Source organism: Protopterus annectens, chromosome 13.part0, assembly GCF_019279795.1.
Source record: "Protopterus annectens isolate FY-2018-M chromosome 13.part0, PAN1.0, whole genome shotgun sequence".
Lineage (NCBI taxonomy): Eukaryota > Metazoa > Chordata > Ceratodontiformes > Protopteridae > Protopterus > Protopterus annectens.
The window spans coordinates 794,329,092-794,346,101 of NC_056747.1; the positions used below are offsets into that span (position 1 = coordinate 794,329,092).

At 38.4% G+C, this 17,010-nt stretch overlaps 1 protein-coding gene across 1 annotated transcript in view; it reads left to right on the forward strand.

Moving 5' to 3' along the window:
* The window catches only part of PIGL (phosphatidylinositol glycan anchor biosynthesis class L), an 879,462-nt gene that overhangs the window by 362,302 nt on the left and 500,150 nt on the right, over window positions 1-17,010 (forward strand). Inside the window, exon 3 of the mRNA XM_044054521.1 lies at window positions 16,413-16,503. Coding sequence (XP_043910456.1) covers window positions 16,413-16,503 — 91 coding nt within the window. The remainder of the gene's footprint in view (window positions 1-16,412; window positions 16,504-17,010) is intronic.

The window sequence follows — 17,010 nt, forward strand, 5'->3', positions numbered from 1 at the left end:
CCTCGAGCTGGTAAAAGGAGTTCTCGAGCTAAAGCAAGTGCCGAGTCGGAGCCGAGGATCGGCTCCGAACCCATCCAGCAAGAAAGAAGGCGAGAGAAGACAACTAACATGGAACGTTATGGTAGGTACATAACTTCTAATTTTCCCACATGCTTTTGAGAGACTTGATGTATTGTTTTGCAAATTTTAGCCAGGCCTGGATTTTTTTCTTGTTAAGAAAAGGCTTCTGTCTTGGAACCTTACTCCATAGCCCAGACATTTGGAGAATATGGGAGATTGTTGTCACATGTAGTACACAACCAGTACTTGCCAGAAATTCATGCAGCTCCTTCGGTGTTGCTGTAGGTCTCTTGGCAGCCTCCCTGACCAGTTTTTGCCTTGTCTTTTCATCAGTTTTGGAGGGACATCCAGTTCTTTGCAACATTACTGTTGTCCCATATTTTCTCCACTTTTTGATGACTGTCTTCACTGTGTTCCATAGTATATCCAATGTTGTGGAAATGTTTTTATACCCTTCTTCTTACTGATACCTTTCAACAATGAGATCCCTTTGATGCTTTGTAAGCTCTCTGCGAACCATGGCTTTTGCTGTAGCATGTAAATGAGTAAATGTAGGAAAATCCTACTAGGACAGCTGAACTTTATTTGGGTTAATCAGAGTCTCTTTAATTGATGGCAGATGTGTACCCAACGAGACTGAATGCTGTAATCAAATCAAAAGGTGCTTCAACAAAGTATTAATTTAAGGATGTGCACAATTATGCAACCAGCTTATTGTACGTTTATTTTTTTTTATTTCCCCCCCAACAGATTTATTTGTTTTTCAATGGAATTATACCGGTAATATGTCACATTAAAGGTGGGAAAAGTTTTGAAATGATTTATTGTGGTCATATTTTTTATATCACAAAAACCAGGCATTTTAACAGGGGTGTGTAAACTTTTTATAGCCACTGTATATTTATGTATTTACCACATTTCTTGCCTTCTTATCTGATCCTTCACCTTATATTCCTTCTTTTGTTTTTTTTTTTTTTTGGCACATTCATTTGCTGCCTGATTTTTATCTACTTCTAGTCTGATTTCCATTCCCACTTGACACTTATATGCTTGTGTTGAATATCCACCCTGAAATCATTTATTTGACAAAAAAAGATTTAAAATTGTGTCAGAATGTTCAGCAACACCGAGATGTCTTTCTGGATTTATCAAGCACAAAGTAATATCGTGTACAAATAAAGCCAGCGTTTTTTGATTACCATACCAGTTATATCCTTGAAGTTGTGAATCCTTTATTTTCTTTGCCAGTGGGTCTAACTATAAAGTAAAAAACACAAAAACCAGGCTCAGTTTGTGGGAAGTGTACTTATTATAGTGAAGTCAATGCAGTCACGCTAAATAACCTTGCCTTTGATCTTTCATATGTCCTCCTACTTAACCTTGTTATTGTATCAGGAAATGCAAATGTTTCCAGTGCCCTGCTCGTAAAAATACCAGCTTACTCTTTCAAATGCTTTTTCTGTATCAAAACCCACCAACAACAGTGGTATTTTTTTCTGTTCTGCTTCCCCCCGGATCATCATTGTTCTGTTAATGTTGTTGAATGTTTTCATTCTCCCCACAAGACCACATTTATCCATATCTATAAATTTTGGCAGCACCTTTGCCATTCTTTTAGCTGGTATAGACATAAACACTTTATAATCATGGTTTAAAATTCAAATGGGTCTATATGAAGCTGAGTCTAACAAGTCTTTACCATCTTTAGGTACTACAGCCACCACAGCTTTCTCCCAAGATGTTGATGCCCCCCCTCCTTTTAAAATACTGTTAAAACCTTCCCGAGCTTTCTCACTTTCTTCACTCCTAATTTCCAGACTTCCACAGAAATACCAACTGTTCCTGGAGACTTTCAAACAGATCGACTATATATCACTGTTTTTATCTCATCTCCTGTCTTAACTGTTAATTGTTGAGCGTCATCTACCTTAAACCATGGCATAATTAAGTCTTCCATAAACATTTCCATTAGGGCTATTTCTTGATTTCAACATTTCTCTGCTTTTCACAAATTTTCATAAAATTTCCAATATATCTCTATTATCACTGAAGGATCTCTGGTTATTTTTCTTGTTGTAGGGTCATATGTTTGGCAACAACCCTTTCCATTTTATGTTGCCTCAGTCATTATACTAAAAGTTTTTGTACTCTGGAATTATTATAATAGTTGCTTAATGGCAATCTTTCTAAACTCATGCATATTAACCAGATTTTCCCTTACTTTCTGTTTAGCACTCTGCAGTTGCACCTCTTCTTGTTCTGTGCGAGTCCGCTTATTCTTCAGTACTTTAACGTTTATCAGCCTCTGAAAATAATTCGTATTGTTTCTTAACAATATCTCTTTCCCTCTTATTTCCACCTTATTTTTAAACTCCATTTTCTTTTTATTATTCTCACTAGATACAACATTTGAAGAAAGTTCTGTCTTCCATAGTAACTTCTGAATAAATTATTTTACAATACCATTCCTTAAATTCCTCTGTTTTTAACAGCTAGGTGCAAAAGCATCAGTGTCTCATTTTTACTTCATTACCGTGCATTTTTATCTTAGTTTTATTGGTGCATGATCTGAAATGGTTATTAGATGCATGTCAAAGCTTTCAATTAAATGCACATGTTCCTGTGAAATATAATTTCTATCTAGTCTAGCCCAATTGTTATACCTTGAGGAATAATAAGTAAATTTGCTTTGAGTTCCTGCTATTGAATTCTCATCTTCCATACCAAATATTTTCATAAATGTCTTCATAAAGTTACCTTCTTTTGTTATATTTCCTTTCTAGGTCTCCCAGATATATTCCTACTGTCGCAGTTCAAGTTCAAGTCCCCACCTGTAAGTAATATTCCCTGCTGAAAGCTGATTATTTCTCCCAAAATTTTCTTAGGTTCCATAATAACAATTTTGGTGTGAATATAAATACATGCCAGTGTAATAATCTTCCCTTGCCAGTGTCCCCTTACGTCCACAAATCTACCATTATTGGTAATTATTACCATTATCAAATATAATATGGCTGTGCAGCTCACAACTTATGCTCAACCCTAAAAAAAGGCAAACTACTACTTTTTTCCCCAAATCCCCCTCCCACGAAAAAACAAAATTTAAAGTCCTCTCTCTTAATAATACAACCATCGAAGTTACTTCTCATAGCAAATTATTAGGGATGATAGTGGTTGGTAATCTTAAATTCAACCTGCATATACAAAATTGCATAAGAAAAACACATCAAAAACAAGGGGTGCTTTATAGAGCCAAAAACGCTCTCACTGACGCAACTAATGCTACACTTGCCACTACTTATCTCCTTCTTACACTTCTTTATGGTGCTGCCATCACTAGCAACCTTCAGGCATCACAAAAGTCAAAACTTGAACAATGCTATAATAAAGTTGCAGCAAATGCCCCTTTTAGAACCCATCACTGTATAACACTAAAAAACCTAACTTGGTTAGAACTACCCCATCAACTAACATATACACAGCTTCTTACCACCTGTAAAATCCACTTGTATAGCACTGAAGAAAATTCTACACAACTGTGTCCCCAGTCGATGGTTATGATCCAGTGACCTAAAACTCCTGCCTGTTCACAAACCTATCAGATCTGTTGAGCATTGTCTGTACTCATACCATGTTGCTAAGGCTTGGAACTCCTTAGCTGTATCCATCAGGTCAATACCCTCCCCCCTATCCTTCAAAACCATTCTGAAAGACTTCCTAGCCAAAAGCTGGCTCTATTCTTGCTCAGTACCAGGATAAACTATATCCCTAAATGTGAACAAATGGGTCTATGTTTGGCGATCAAAAAATAGTAAATCAAATGGCTGTACATTGAACGTTAGTCAACAAACAGCACTTTTAATTAACAGAGATGTCATCGATAATAAAATGAGCGGCCGCGGTGGTGCAGAGGTTAGCTTTGCCGCCTCACAGCAAGAGGTTCTCCGATTCGATCCTCGGCTGGGGTGCCTTCTGTGTGGAGTCTGCATGTCCTCCCTGTGGTCTTGTGGGTTTCCTCCGGGTGCTCCGGTTTCCTCCCACATCCCAAAGACATGCTGTAGGTGGATTGGATACTCCATATTGGCCTTAGGCATGAGTGTGTGCATGTGTGTGCCTTCTGTGGAAGGTTGGGCGCTGGTCTGTCAACTCGACACCGTAAAACTCCACTGCCAATCATGAGCATATAGGTGATCCGCTGTGGTGACCCCTAACCGGGAAAAGTCGAAAGAAGTCATCAATAATAATCATTAAATGGCCATAGTTGGCTAGCATAAAGGGATCGCGATCTACTAGTAGCTTACTGGCAACTTAGCTTTAACAGAACTTGCCATTTCCCCAATTTAGTGTGACTTTGGAGCTGGTATATATAATTAGCAGGGGTGTGGGGTGCACAGTCTCCCACAACAGAATGATTTGGTGAACAGGGAACAATACTTATGTGGAGGGCTTCACCTCCACACCCCCTGCTAGTTATATATACCAACTCCAAACTCACACAAAATTGAGGAAAGGGCAGTTAACAGTAAGCTAGTAGTAGATTGCAGATGTTATGTAGTCCTATCTCGCCTACATTCTTACCCGTGGGTTCAGAGCCGAATATCGGCTCCAACTCGGCCAATTTTACTAGCTCAAACTCTGTCATTGGCTGGGCTAAGAGGGTATCCCATGGTGCACTGCTCCATATCCCCAGATCTCATTTGCCGCTTGTGTAGCTCAGACGTAGTCTCGCTTGGCTGTGGCTAAATACCTTCTTTCTTGCTATTTCTCTTAGAGAAATTTGATATTATATACCCAAAAGCTATTTTGATAGCTATTTCTTGTTGCTGTGTTTGAGTGGGATAGTTGTGTTTTTTGGTATCCCTAACTATTCCAGCGGGCTAGGCCCATTTTAGTTAGAGGACCTAGTCCTCCCCTCTGTTGTTAGCTAAACTTTTTAGTGTGATTGTGTTTGTCTGTGTGTCCCCTAGAAGAACCGTTTCAGTTAGAGGTTCTTAGATCGTGTCGAGTAGAGTTTTTTCTGGTGTTTCTACTTCTGTGTTGTTCCCGCCATTTTTTGTGATTGTGTCTAGGTGGTTTCGCTTAGCGCTAATTATAAGATGTCTAAGGATCAGAAGGAGCATAAGCCTTCTGGCTTTAAAAAATGTTCCAAGTGTGGATATAAGATGTCCATCACGGATGAACACTCTGTGTGTGTTTACTGCCTTGGAGCCATCCATTTACAGGAGTCGTGTAGCTTTTGCCACACGTTCAGTCCTAGGGTGCTCCAGGAGAGGAAAAATAAATTAATATTAAAGGGACTTCTAAAACCATCGTTTGAGGACGCTATAGACTCTGCTTCCAGTACTCAGTCTAAATCCAAAGCTTCCAAGGCAAAGAAAAGGTCTCCGGCTCCATCTGCCTCTTCGGAGCCTCCGGAGAAGATTACTATTTTGGATTCTACTTCCTCGGCCCCACTGTCCTCGGGGTCGCAGGAGGTATCAGTGTTAACTGAATCGGCGTTGGCTCCTATTATCCTTGAACCCATTCGGAGCCAGTCGCCCATTGTGATGCATAGTTCACCTGACAAGAGATCCCAATCTCCATCGCTCTCCTACAAATCCTCCAGGCTTTCTGATTTGGATGTTGATAGGGTGGTACAGAGGTTCCTGGAGTCACCGGTGTTGGCTAAATTGTTGTCGGCTCTGACCCACTCGGCTCCGGAGCCAGTTCCTATGACCGTTTCGATGATTCCTCCTCCGAGCACATCCTTGTCGTCGGAGACGGTATGCTCCGCTCTGAGTGATGTTCCTGCGCCATCTCCGATACCCCCTCAGGCTCTATTGGTGCTGACCAGGGCTCCGACCATGTCGGTTCCGTCCACAGGGTTCAGGACTTGGGTCTCTTCGGTCGAGCCCGAGGGAGATACTTTGGGACATCTGTCGGTTCCGAGCCTCCCACTCGATGCATCGGCTCGTGGGACTCCGGTTCCAGTCATGGCCTCGGAGGCTGGTCAGTCCTCGGACTTGGGGGGGACCAGCCTTCGAGGTCATGTGGAGCGCACTAGCCAGCTCGTCAGCTACATCACCCGGGTCGGTCATTCCGTCCCCCACCACCCCGGCGAGAGCTTCTGATACTCGCCTATCCTTGAACAGTAGAGCGCCAGGCCCTAAGGATACCCCCACGAGCGGTCCCCAACTTTCTGAGGGTCTCTCAGAGTCCGTGCGTGAGGAGCCTCCTAGAAAGAAATTGTGCAAGAGGAAGCACATAGACTGCCAGGATGAGTCTCTCACTTCCGATACTGACCTCAAGAAATCGGAAGGGTCCCCCAAGTCATCCTTTGATGATGTTTCCTTCTCCGATATCCTGGAGATACTGAAACAAAGAGGTGACTGGCTTTCCAAAACTCCTTCCAAGGAGGAGTCAGTATTCCTTAAGGCTTTTGACGCTCAACCTTCCGCCTCCTGGGTGTCTCCACCCTTCGCTGAACTTCTTGACCTCATTTGTCGAAGAGTGTGGGAAAGCCCCGATTCCGTGGAGCCCGTGCCCATGCGTCCCAACAAATTTCTTTCCACCCCCCCCCCCCGGCAAAAGAGTTTCTGTCAAAAGGAGCCCCTGTAGATGCCATGGTGGTGGTGTCAGCCACCCAGAAGGAAGTAGCAGAGTCTTCTTCAGCCGTTCATCCTCCTAACAAGGAGTCCAGGACCATGGATCGGTACGGGAAGCATACCCTATCTTCAGCAACCTTCACTCTATGGTCGCTGAATTATCTGTCTCACTTCACTCGGCTCCAGAGAGATCTCCTCAAAGAGTTGGGAGATACTCTTGCGGGTAACATACCTGAGGCGGTGGCCACAGTCAACTACGTACATCTTCAAAAAATGAAGTTTAACCCTCCAGATAGAAACAATTGCTCCAAATTGAAAAATGCACCGTAGGCATTACCTAATGTAATATTAAGGTTATTCATGCTAAAACACATGTTACAGCTTGTGCTCCCCTTAACACTGATCAGTGTCTGTTTTTTCTTATCCCTATTCCCCTCCCAGACAGGAAAACAACTTGTATGCTTTCAGAAAATGTTAACTTTTAGCCCTAAGAAACAGAGCACTTGGTATCTTTAAATAAAACTAAATTATATGCTTCTCAGTTAAACGCATTAAAGTATTAAGGCTAGTAGGGAAGCTGCTGTTTCTTATTCACATCCAGTAATTTAAAACTTTATTTTTCAGTGAACTGCTTGTCCTTGTACCTTGAGATTTTGCATTTCCCTCAGCAGAGAATGCTCAGAACTCTCAGGATTAATTGCTTGCACCTGCAGACAGCTCATCTCCATGGAAATGTAGTCAGCAGTGAGAGACAGATGGAAAAAACAGCTAACAACTCTGCGGATGCACGAAAGAATTTTTGCCAGTTTCACTCAGCAAAAACAGAATGTACAACTGTGTTCAGTTACAGACTTCTTGACTCTTTCTGAACATTGCTAATGTTGAAAAACAAGCTAATGTCATTGCATATATAAGAAATTTAGCACTTCTCATGACTTTCATCATTTTGTCTTATTTTTCAAGCCTACTTGCTTACAGAAGCACCTGTTTATAGATTAAGCCAAGTGCATTATACCAGACATTAACCTTTGTAAAGATTAGAGAAAACATCTCAACTCTATATGTATAATATACTCAATGCACCTTTACACCCCACACTCCACACCAGCAGCCCAAGATCATAGCATATTAACTTAAACATCTTTTGCCCAGCCTTTTTTCTGTTGTTACATTGTAAAGCCTATACTTCTTGCTACTAAAACATACTTGTTTACTTTGAAATCTTTATCACATACAACAATCACTGAAAAGGCTCCTCCCATCCCTACATTTAAAATAACCCTAACTATATAGTACACAAAACTACTTTACTATATAATGAGCAGTTTATATCATGAAGTGTTTTATGCAAATACTATTAAGGACAAAAGTTGTACTTAAAAGTTATTTTTTCCCCTTTTAGTGCCCTTCTAAACATTATTGACATAAAGTAGCTCGCTTACTGCCACCCCTCTCAGCCAACAGCTAGATGCAAATAAAATTCGTGAACTCGATAATAAAATCAATTCTTCATTTATTCACAGTGGTTGAGCGCTTTCACTTGCAAGAGGCAAGCTTCATCAGAACAATGAATGATAAAAAATCCACAGTTTAAATACAAAAAAAGGCGCCAAAATTGGCTAATTGTAATTGATTACATCATTAAAAATTGTTTATACACTAAAAAACATGCTAGCATAAAAAGTACAAACCCCTATGCACTTAGAATTATCTATTAGGGTATGAAATCATAACCTGATACTACCACATCTATAAAAGTACATCCTAACAAATGTTATTGATCCATAATAAGTAGGGGTTTGATGGTAATGAATTCATTTAATCCTGGTACTGTGGTGGCGTCAGTATATACCTGCCACCACAGTTCACGATATAAGAGGTGATTCTTAATATTGCCACCTCTAGGATTATTTTTAATCATTTCCAGGATCCCAAACTTAAAGTTGTGGTCACTGCCACAATTTAATATGTGTCTAAATAACGCATTTTTCGTGTCTTTCTTCTTTATGGAATATAAGTGGGCATAAATTCTCTGTCTCAACTGTCTCTCTGTTTTTCCGATATAGAAAAACTGACAGGACATACAGACTGTTATATACCAACATAGTTGATCTACAATTCCCTTTTGTTGTGTATATCCTAGTGTGATTTATATTGTTCAGACAGATCGATTCCTGTTCAAAAATGTATTGACATTGATGACAGGTGCCACATTTAGAAGTATTGGTTCCTTTATGGTTAACCATAGATACTTTTCTGTCCAAAATATACTTTAAGTTTTTACCCATTCTGAATACAAAGTGAGGTTGAACTCCTACTTTCTCTACTATATTATCTGTTGAAGTTAAGATATACCAATTGTTGAGCACTATATTCCCAATGAACTGACTGCATGGACCATATTCTATGACAAGGGAATTTCTATATAATTGGGTATTGTTCGTACAAATGTTATCTAAATTCTTCATATTTCTAATGCCTTTAGTGGGAGAATTCCTATTGTCTAAATTTTCCACAATATTCGTTGACATATTCTCTTTCCCTAATAGGGGTATATATCTCTGTTCCCGTTGTCCTAATGTATATTTCATGATGTCTTTCAACATTGGCTCATCATATCCTCTCTGCTTAAATAAGTCGAATATAAAATTCAATTCATTAACTAAATCATCAAATTCAGACGTCATTCTTATGGCCCGAATACATTGACCCTTGAAGATGTTTCTTTTCAATTTGTATGGATGGTAGCTATTAAAATCTAAATATGAATTAGAAAATGTCATCTTTCTATAAATGGTTGATTTGAAGCCTTTGTTGTCTTTGGTAATAAGGGTATCCAAATAGGGTACCCCAGTATTATTATATGTGAAAGTGAATTTTAAAAACTGACTACTCAAATTTAGATCACCCATGAAATTCTCAAATGAGGTGGTATCATTCTTCCAAAGAATGTATATATCGTCTAAGAATCGGGAGAAATAGGCTATGTTATCCACATGGGTGCTGTGTAAGATGTATGTATCTTCCCAATCCAACATAACTAAGTTGGCAAAGATTGGGGCACATGCTGCACCCATGGCTACTCCACTAGTCTGCCTGAAGACTAGTGGAGTAGCCATGGGTGCAGCATGTGCCCCAATCTTTGCCAACTTAGTTATGTTGGATTGGGAAGATACACACATCTTACACAGCACCCATGTGGATAACATAGCCTATTTCTCCCGATTCTTAGACGATATATATATTCTTTGGAAGAATGATACCATCTCATTTGAGAATTTTATGGGTGATCTTAATTTGAGTAGTCAGTTCTTAAAATTCACTTGTACATATAATAACATTGGGGTACCCTATTTGGATACCCTTATTACCAAAGACACCAAAGGCTTCAAATCAACCATTTATAGAAAGATGACATTTTCTAATTCATATTTAGATTTTAACAGCTATCATCCATACAAATTGAAAAGAAACATCTTCAAGGGTCAATGTATTCGGGCCATAAGAATGATGTCTGAATTTGATGATTTAGTTAATGAATTGAATTTTATATTCGACTTATTTAAGGAGAGAGGATATGATGAGCCAATGTTGAAAGACATCATGAAATACACATTAGGACAACGGGAACAGAGATATATACCCTTATTAGGGAAAGAGAATATGTCAATGAATATTGTGGAAAATTTAGACAATAGGAATTCTCCCACAAAAGGCACTGGAAATAAGAAGAATGTAGATAACATTTGCACGAATAATACCCGATTATACAGAAATTCCCTTGTTATAGAATATGGTCCATGCAGTCAGTTCATTAGGAATATAGTGCTCAACAATTGGTATATCTTAACTTCAACAGATAATATAGTAGAGAAAGTAGGAGTTCAACCCCACTTTGTATTCAGAATGGGCAAAAACTTAAAGTATATTTTGGACAGAAAAGTATCTATGGTTAACCATAAAGGAACCAATACTTCTAAATGTGGCACCTGTCATCAATGTCAATACATTTTTGAACAGGAATCGATCTGTCTGAACAATATAAATCACACTAGGATATACACAACAAAAGGGAATTGTAGATCAACTATGTTGGTATATATAGCAGTCTGTATGTCCTGTCAGTTTTTCTATATCGGAAAAACAGAGAGACAGTTGAGACAGAGAATTTATGCCCACTTATATTCCATAAAGAAGAAAGACACGAAAAATGCGTTATTTAGACACATATTAAATTGTGGCAGTGACCACAACTTTAAGTTTGGGATCCTGGAAATGATCAAAAAGAATTCTAGAGGTGGCAATATTAAGAATCACCTCTTATATCGTGAACTGTGGTGGCAGGTACATACAGACGCCACCACAGTCCCAGGATTAAATGAATACATTTCCATCAAACCCCTACTTATCATGGATCTATAACATTTGTTAGGATGTACTTTTATAGATGTGGTAGTATTAGGTTATGTTTTCATACCCTAATAGATAATTTCAAGTGAATAGGGGTTTGTACTTTTTATGCTAGCATGTTTTTTAGTGTATAAACAATTTTTAATGATGTAATCAATTACAATAGCCAATTTTGGCGCCTTTTTTTGTATTTAAACTGTGGATTTTTTATCATTCATTGTTCTGATGAAGCTTGCCTCTTGCAAGTGAAAGCGCTCAACCACTGTGAATAAATGAAGAATTGATTTTATTATCGAGTTCACGAATTTTATTTGCATCTAGCTGTTGGCTGAGAGGGGTGGCAGTAAGCGAGCTGCATTGGCTGCCAAGTGTATATTTTAAAGTTGTTTTCCAGCTCGTATTGGTTACGTTATTGACATAAAGTAGGGTTATATGCATTACAGTCCAACCATAGGTTTAACAACGTCAACAAAAATCCAATCTTTCTCTACCACTTTTTCTTGCAAAGCCATATTTCTTAAATGGAATTGATGCTTTATAATATAAGACTTATTCACTAATTTCAGTTTTGCTGGTGGTCTTCCTGTTCATTTCCATCTCCAAACACCAGACTCTGGATCAAGTTCAATGTACTCCTTATTCTTCCAGTCAACTCCTGTACTTTTTTCTGTCTCTTAAGCATTTTCCTTTGGAACATTAGAAAAAGTTTCACTGGTAAAGTGTCTCTATGAGCTTTATTGTCAGAAGAATGAGAAGCAGAGTCCCCTTCTGTTTGATGGCTCACTTTTTGTTAGATAAACTTTTTATTTCCTCCTTAGCTGTGTCTTTGATCCTCCAGGAAGAAATATTCTGAAGTCGTTTGGATACAGCAGCTTGAATAGCATACCTCTCTTTTGGCATTCCTTGATTACTGGGATATATTTGCTTCTCTTCTTCTTGGTTTACAGTGAGTAATCATTTTCCACAAAGACTCTTGTCTCCAGTTTTAATACTTTTTCCTTCTGACACAGTTTTGTCAGGATCAACTCTTTCTGCTGGTATGATTGCATCTTTACTAATGCAAGTCTTGGCTGCTTTCTCGTGGCCAGTTTTGGAGCATACACTCAATGTGTCCTTTCAATTAACAAGTCCTGCTGTGGAATATGAGTTCAGTTGCTTATTTTTTTGCCTTCATAAAAGTAATATGGTCTGTTTTGTCCAGTTTTACTGGTACAGCAGAAAAGTCAGGTTTCTCTGTGCCCCGTTTTCTAGCTCTTAGCATTTTTTGAAACAGCTCTTCTTGAGACATCTCATACTCATCCAACCTTTTCTTCATTTCAGCATTTGATTTTTGCAGTTTTATCAGTACATCTGAATAGCTAGTTAAAGCTATTTCTCTTTTTTGTCCAGCCTTTTTGTATTTTGAATTGATATCCTCCTCCAAGTTTAATTTATTTTAATCACCTCTGAGCATATTTGATTTACTTTTTCCTCTGTATTGCTGGAAGCCATGTCTTGTACCAAAGGTGAAGTTTGAACTGCTTTTTGCTGAACAGCTGCAACATTCTTTCATATCAGTATTTTCTCTTCACCTTTTCTAACTGATTTTTTCTAGGTTCCCTAAATGTCTTCTCTGATGGCATCCAGACAGTGTACTTACTGTCCAGTAACTGACTTAACAGTAAGGGCTTGAACTCAGGCTAGCATAACTACTCTTATTTCTCAATTTCAGTTTCTCAGATTGGTAGAGCTGAAATTAAGCTGTTGATCAGTGTGTAGCCATCTTGGAAGTGCACCAAAGTGAAATTTGAGGTAATGTTAACCACCCAGGCCAAAGACAATCACAAATATTTCTTCAGCTATGTCCATAACCTCAAAGGCACTACATAGCAATGTGTGAAACTAATTGTAAATGGTGAGACCTATACAGAGCCAGAATACATAGCAAACCTGTTGGCTGACAAATTTAACTCCAGTTCCCCCCTGCCTGCCAGATCCCCTTCAGGAAGAACCCACATCCATAACACCACCAACTGTCAGTAGAGAGCAGGTTCCCAAGGCGCAGTCTAAGGCCAAAAACAAGATGCGCCCAAATAATATCCTTTGATGCCTCCATTAATAGCAGTAAAAATGAATGATCAGGACGACTAGTAACACTACTTACCCTCAGTCTCTGAACATGCTTCATGTCAGATGAATAGAGGACTGCAACAGTTATCCCTTTGCACAAAGTTGGACCATTCATGTTTCCTAGGGAATTATCGACCCATAAGCCTGATTAGCTAGATATGCAAAGCTATGGTATCTTAAAAGGCTACGTAGGTAACCAACAAACATTGAACCCAAACCAGTTTGGATTTGTCAAAAGCAGGTCTTGCATTCTCATCCTGCCAGACTTATTTGAGAAGGTCACCAAAGCAGTCGATAAGGGCAAAATGGTGCATACAGTTCACAATAAAAATTTCAGAGGCCATTATGCAAACTGTGATTACTGAAATGCAGTTTTCAAAGATATCATAATGGTGATTCAGATAATTTTGTCATGACCAAGGCTTTGTTATTACTGAATATAACTGATAATGCTTATTCTTCAAATAAGACTGGCCTTCATTTACTTTGGACTATACTAGCTATAGCTAGGAAATGCACAACAAAGAGATGGAATTCTACTACAGCTCCTAGCAAAGAAGATTTCATATGTCTATTGAAGAGGACAGTCTTAATGGAAATAAAAAACAAAGAATTAAGACAGTTTCCTAGACCATTAACTAAAAACCCTTGGAAAAAAGTTCTAACTTTGATTGATACTTTGCAAATGGATCTAATCTCATGAAGCAAGTACTATTTAACTTTAATTAAACTATATCTGTGTAATTTGCTATCACGCAAGTTTTAAAATGTCAGGCTAAATGTAAATTTGTATATAGTTGATAATTATCTAACTTGATTGTAAACTGTGATAAGTTTTCATTTATTGTTTATGGCAAATTTAAAATAAAAATCATCTGAGTAAAAAAAAAAATAATGGTGATTAAAAAATGTCAAACCCACAGACAAAATTAAGACACATGCATAATGTCCACAATTTGAATTCAACATTGTCAACATTTTCACAACTTATCTTGACATCTGGTGACTTTCTACATAAGTTTTGAGGGGGCAAGCCCCCCTGCACCCCCCACACCCCTTCTAATTATATATTACAAATCCAAAATCTCACTACAGTGAGGAAAAGGGTAAATTTCCCAGTCCCTACTGTAGTGCAATCTCCAATCAGAATGTTGATCTCTCAACAGCAAATGCAAACTCATGTTGACAGTGATTTAGCATTTGACCATTTAAGTGTCTGTTGTAGTTGAAAATCATTTTATGTTGCACAGCATATAAGCAGGGGTATGAAATCTAGGTCAAAACATGTCATTGTTCCATTGTACTCTGCTCTCATAAGACCAGTGATTGTGTCCAATGTATGTAGCAGGCATATGCAACAACTAGAGCGTCCTTGCATATTCCTCGCAAAAAGAATACATGGTGTGGAAAATAAGTCCTATGAGTATGGCCCCAAAGCCTTTTACTTATAAACCATCTCCTGTAGGCTGCTGAGAGGTGACCTATGCCTTGCCTACAAAGCATCTTCCAGTCTAGCCGTAGTGGATCTGTTGCACATCCTTAAAACAAATAGCATCAGGGTCACTCAATCAAGAAACCTAAACTTTGTCTGCTACATAAACAGGACATACTGGAGGGACGACTGTGCGTCTCAGAGGCTTCAGTCTACTTGAAGCAGAGTTCATCTCTGCACTTACTCAAGCAAAACTTGGATCAGTGGATTGGGAACTGTAAATATACCCTAGTCTGGGACCTTTATCTCTGTTAGTGAGAGGAAGCTTGTAAGTGCTCAGTTACCCATGCCCAAGTAGTTATACCCCCACAAAACCCTTGGGAATTAATGGCTGTCAAATTTTAATGGAAAGAATGCTAGGCTTATAAAGACTCCATGGATCGAAGGCCTAGTATTCTACTATGATAGAGTAGTGTATGGGCATGGTTGCTTGTCTGCTGATGAAGAGATTTAGGGTGAGGGGCTAGAAACACGATATTATAAAAAGAGCTAAAGGATAACAGTAAAGAAAGAAGAGGTTTTATAAACTGTTTAAAAGTAATGGAGTAAACTGACTTACAGTAATGGGACATACAAGGAGAGTTGAATGGCAGTACGTACGGAAGGAGGTTGTTAGTTAAGGTTTATTCCAAAAAGATACATCTAGCTAGCTGTCACTCCAAATGAAATGGGAAAGAAATTAGATGGAAAATCAGTAAATTATGTATAATTGATATGTAATTTCTCTCCTTGAAAATATAATAAAAATGACTCAGAAATATACCTTGAAAGACAGATGTATGATACCATTGTAGCACTTAAAGCACTGCAGGAACAAGAAGAAATTACTTTGCTGGGTTCAGAGAATAGAAGAAGTTAGGCTGATAAGTGTGCCACATGGTAGCTAAAGAAAGGAAGTGCAAGGACTTGCATATAAGAAGAGAATTATAAGTGTATACACACTAGACGTGAGTGGTGATAGTGGGATGTGCTGTGGACTCTCAACACTGTCATGGGGCAAGGAGAGGTGAATAACAAAGAAGGAAAATGCTCTGCAAGTGGAAGTGAGTAGTTGCATTTACACTTGGAAATGCTGCTTCACAGACGGAGAGGTGAAACCCTGGAAACACACTGCTTGAAGTAGTGATAAAATAAAAGTTATCAGAGGAATTCAAAGATGCATGGGATGATGGAGAGAAAGATTAGGAAAGGAGGAGAGTGGCAGCTGCAGAACCTGGGCAAATTCTAGGCAACAATGCATCTTTTGATGGCAATTGAATATTTTAATGTGCTAAACAGTGTTTTGTTTGACCAGTTTATTTTGTGCAGGGCTGAATACTTTCACAACCTCATTGCATTAGATCTGTTAGATTTGTATGATTTTGACATAACTCCATATTAATTGAACATTATAGTAAGAAATATTAATGCAAAATTATGGTAATTGAATTGCAGATATGAATGATGTATTGTGTTTTTATTAAAATGAATTTATTTCAGAAGAGGTTATCTTCAGTTTGGGGCCTTTTAACTTGTATATAAAGTATCATTACTGTTGGCAGGCACTCATTGCAAACTTCTTGCTCGATTTTCCAGTTTTGAAGATCTGTTGAGCTTTACTATGGAGTATGTACCATTTTGATAAAACATTTTTCAAGCAAACTCAGCGTGGATGTTAATCAGTAGCATTTTTAGTTGTCATTAGTGAGTTAAGTTTGTTCTTAAGTGAGTGCATTTAAACACAGTAATGAAATCTGCCTCTGACTTTTATTTAACAGAGATCTCCCAGATGACCCAGCAGTGGAGTGGAACAAAGATGTGCTTTCATCACTTATCCTAAAGCACATAGAGACAAATGATATTAATGTGGTAAGAATACTGTATTTGCATTGAATTCATCTAGCTTCTATAAACTTAAGTAAAACAGACAGTGTTGGATTCTGGTGGTGTGACTGTCAGAGAGCAAAACTGCCGTTACCATATTCTTCCATGTACTAAAGGATTGTACATCATCATGTTCTGTGATAAATTGTACAGTGGATAAATCCTTGACTTTGTATGTACACATTTTGCTTTGGAAGCCTTCTGTATTGGGTAACTGTTGACATTTTTTCTACTATCCTAGTTTGGCAAACATGTTCTTGCTTATTCCTACCCTCAGGAATGCATGTGTGCCTCCTAATGCCACATGCCATGATATCACACACCTGACTATGAGATCACACCTAACCCTTCCATCCTTGTTTCTTTTTTGCCACTAGCACAGTTTAGGCCTAGTAATCTTTGCTATGAAAAAAGTTCTTATATCAGATGCCTAAGAAGCTAAAACCTTCCAAATTTATTTATTTATTTTACATTTGTTTACCGGGCTAGTCT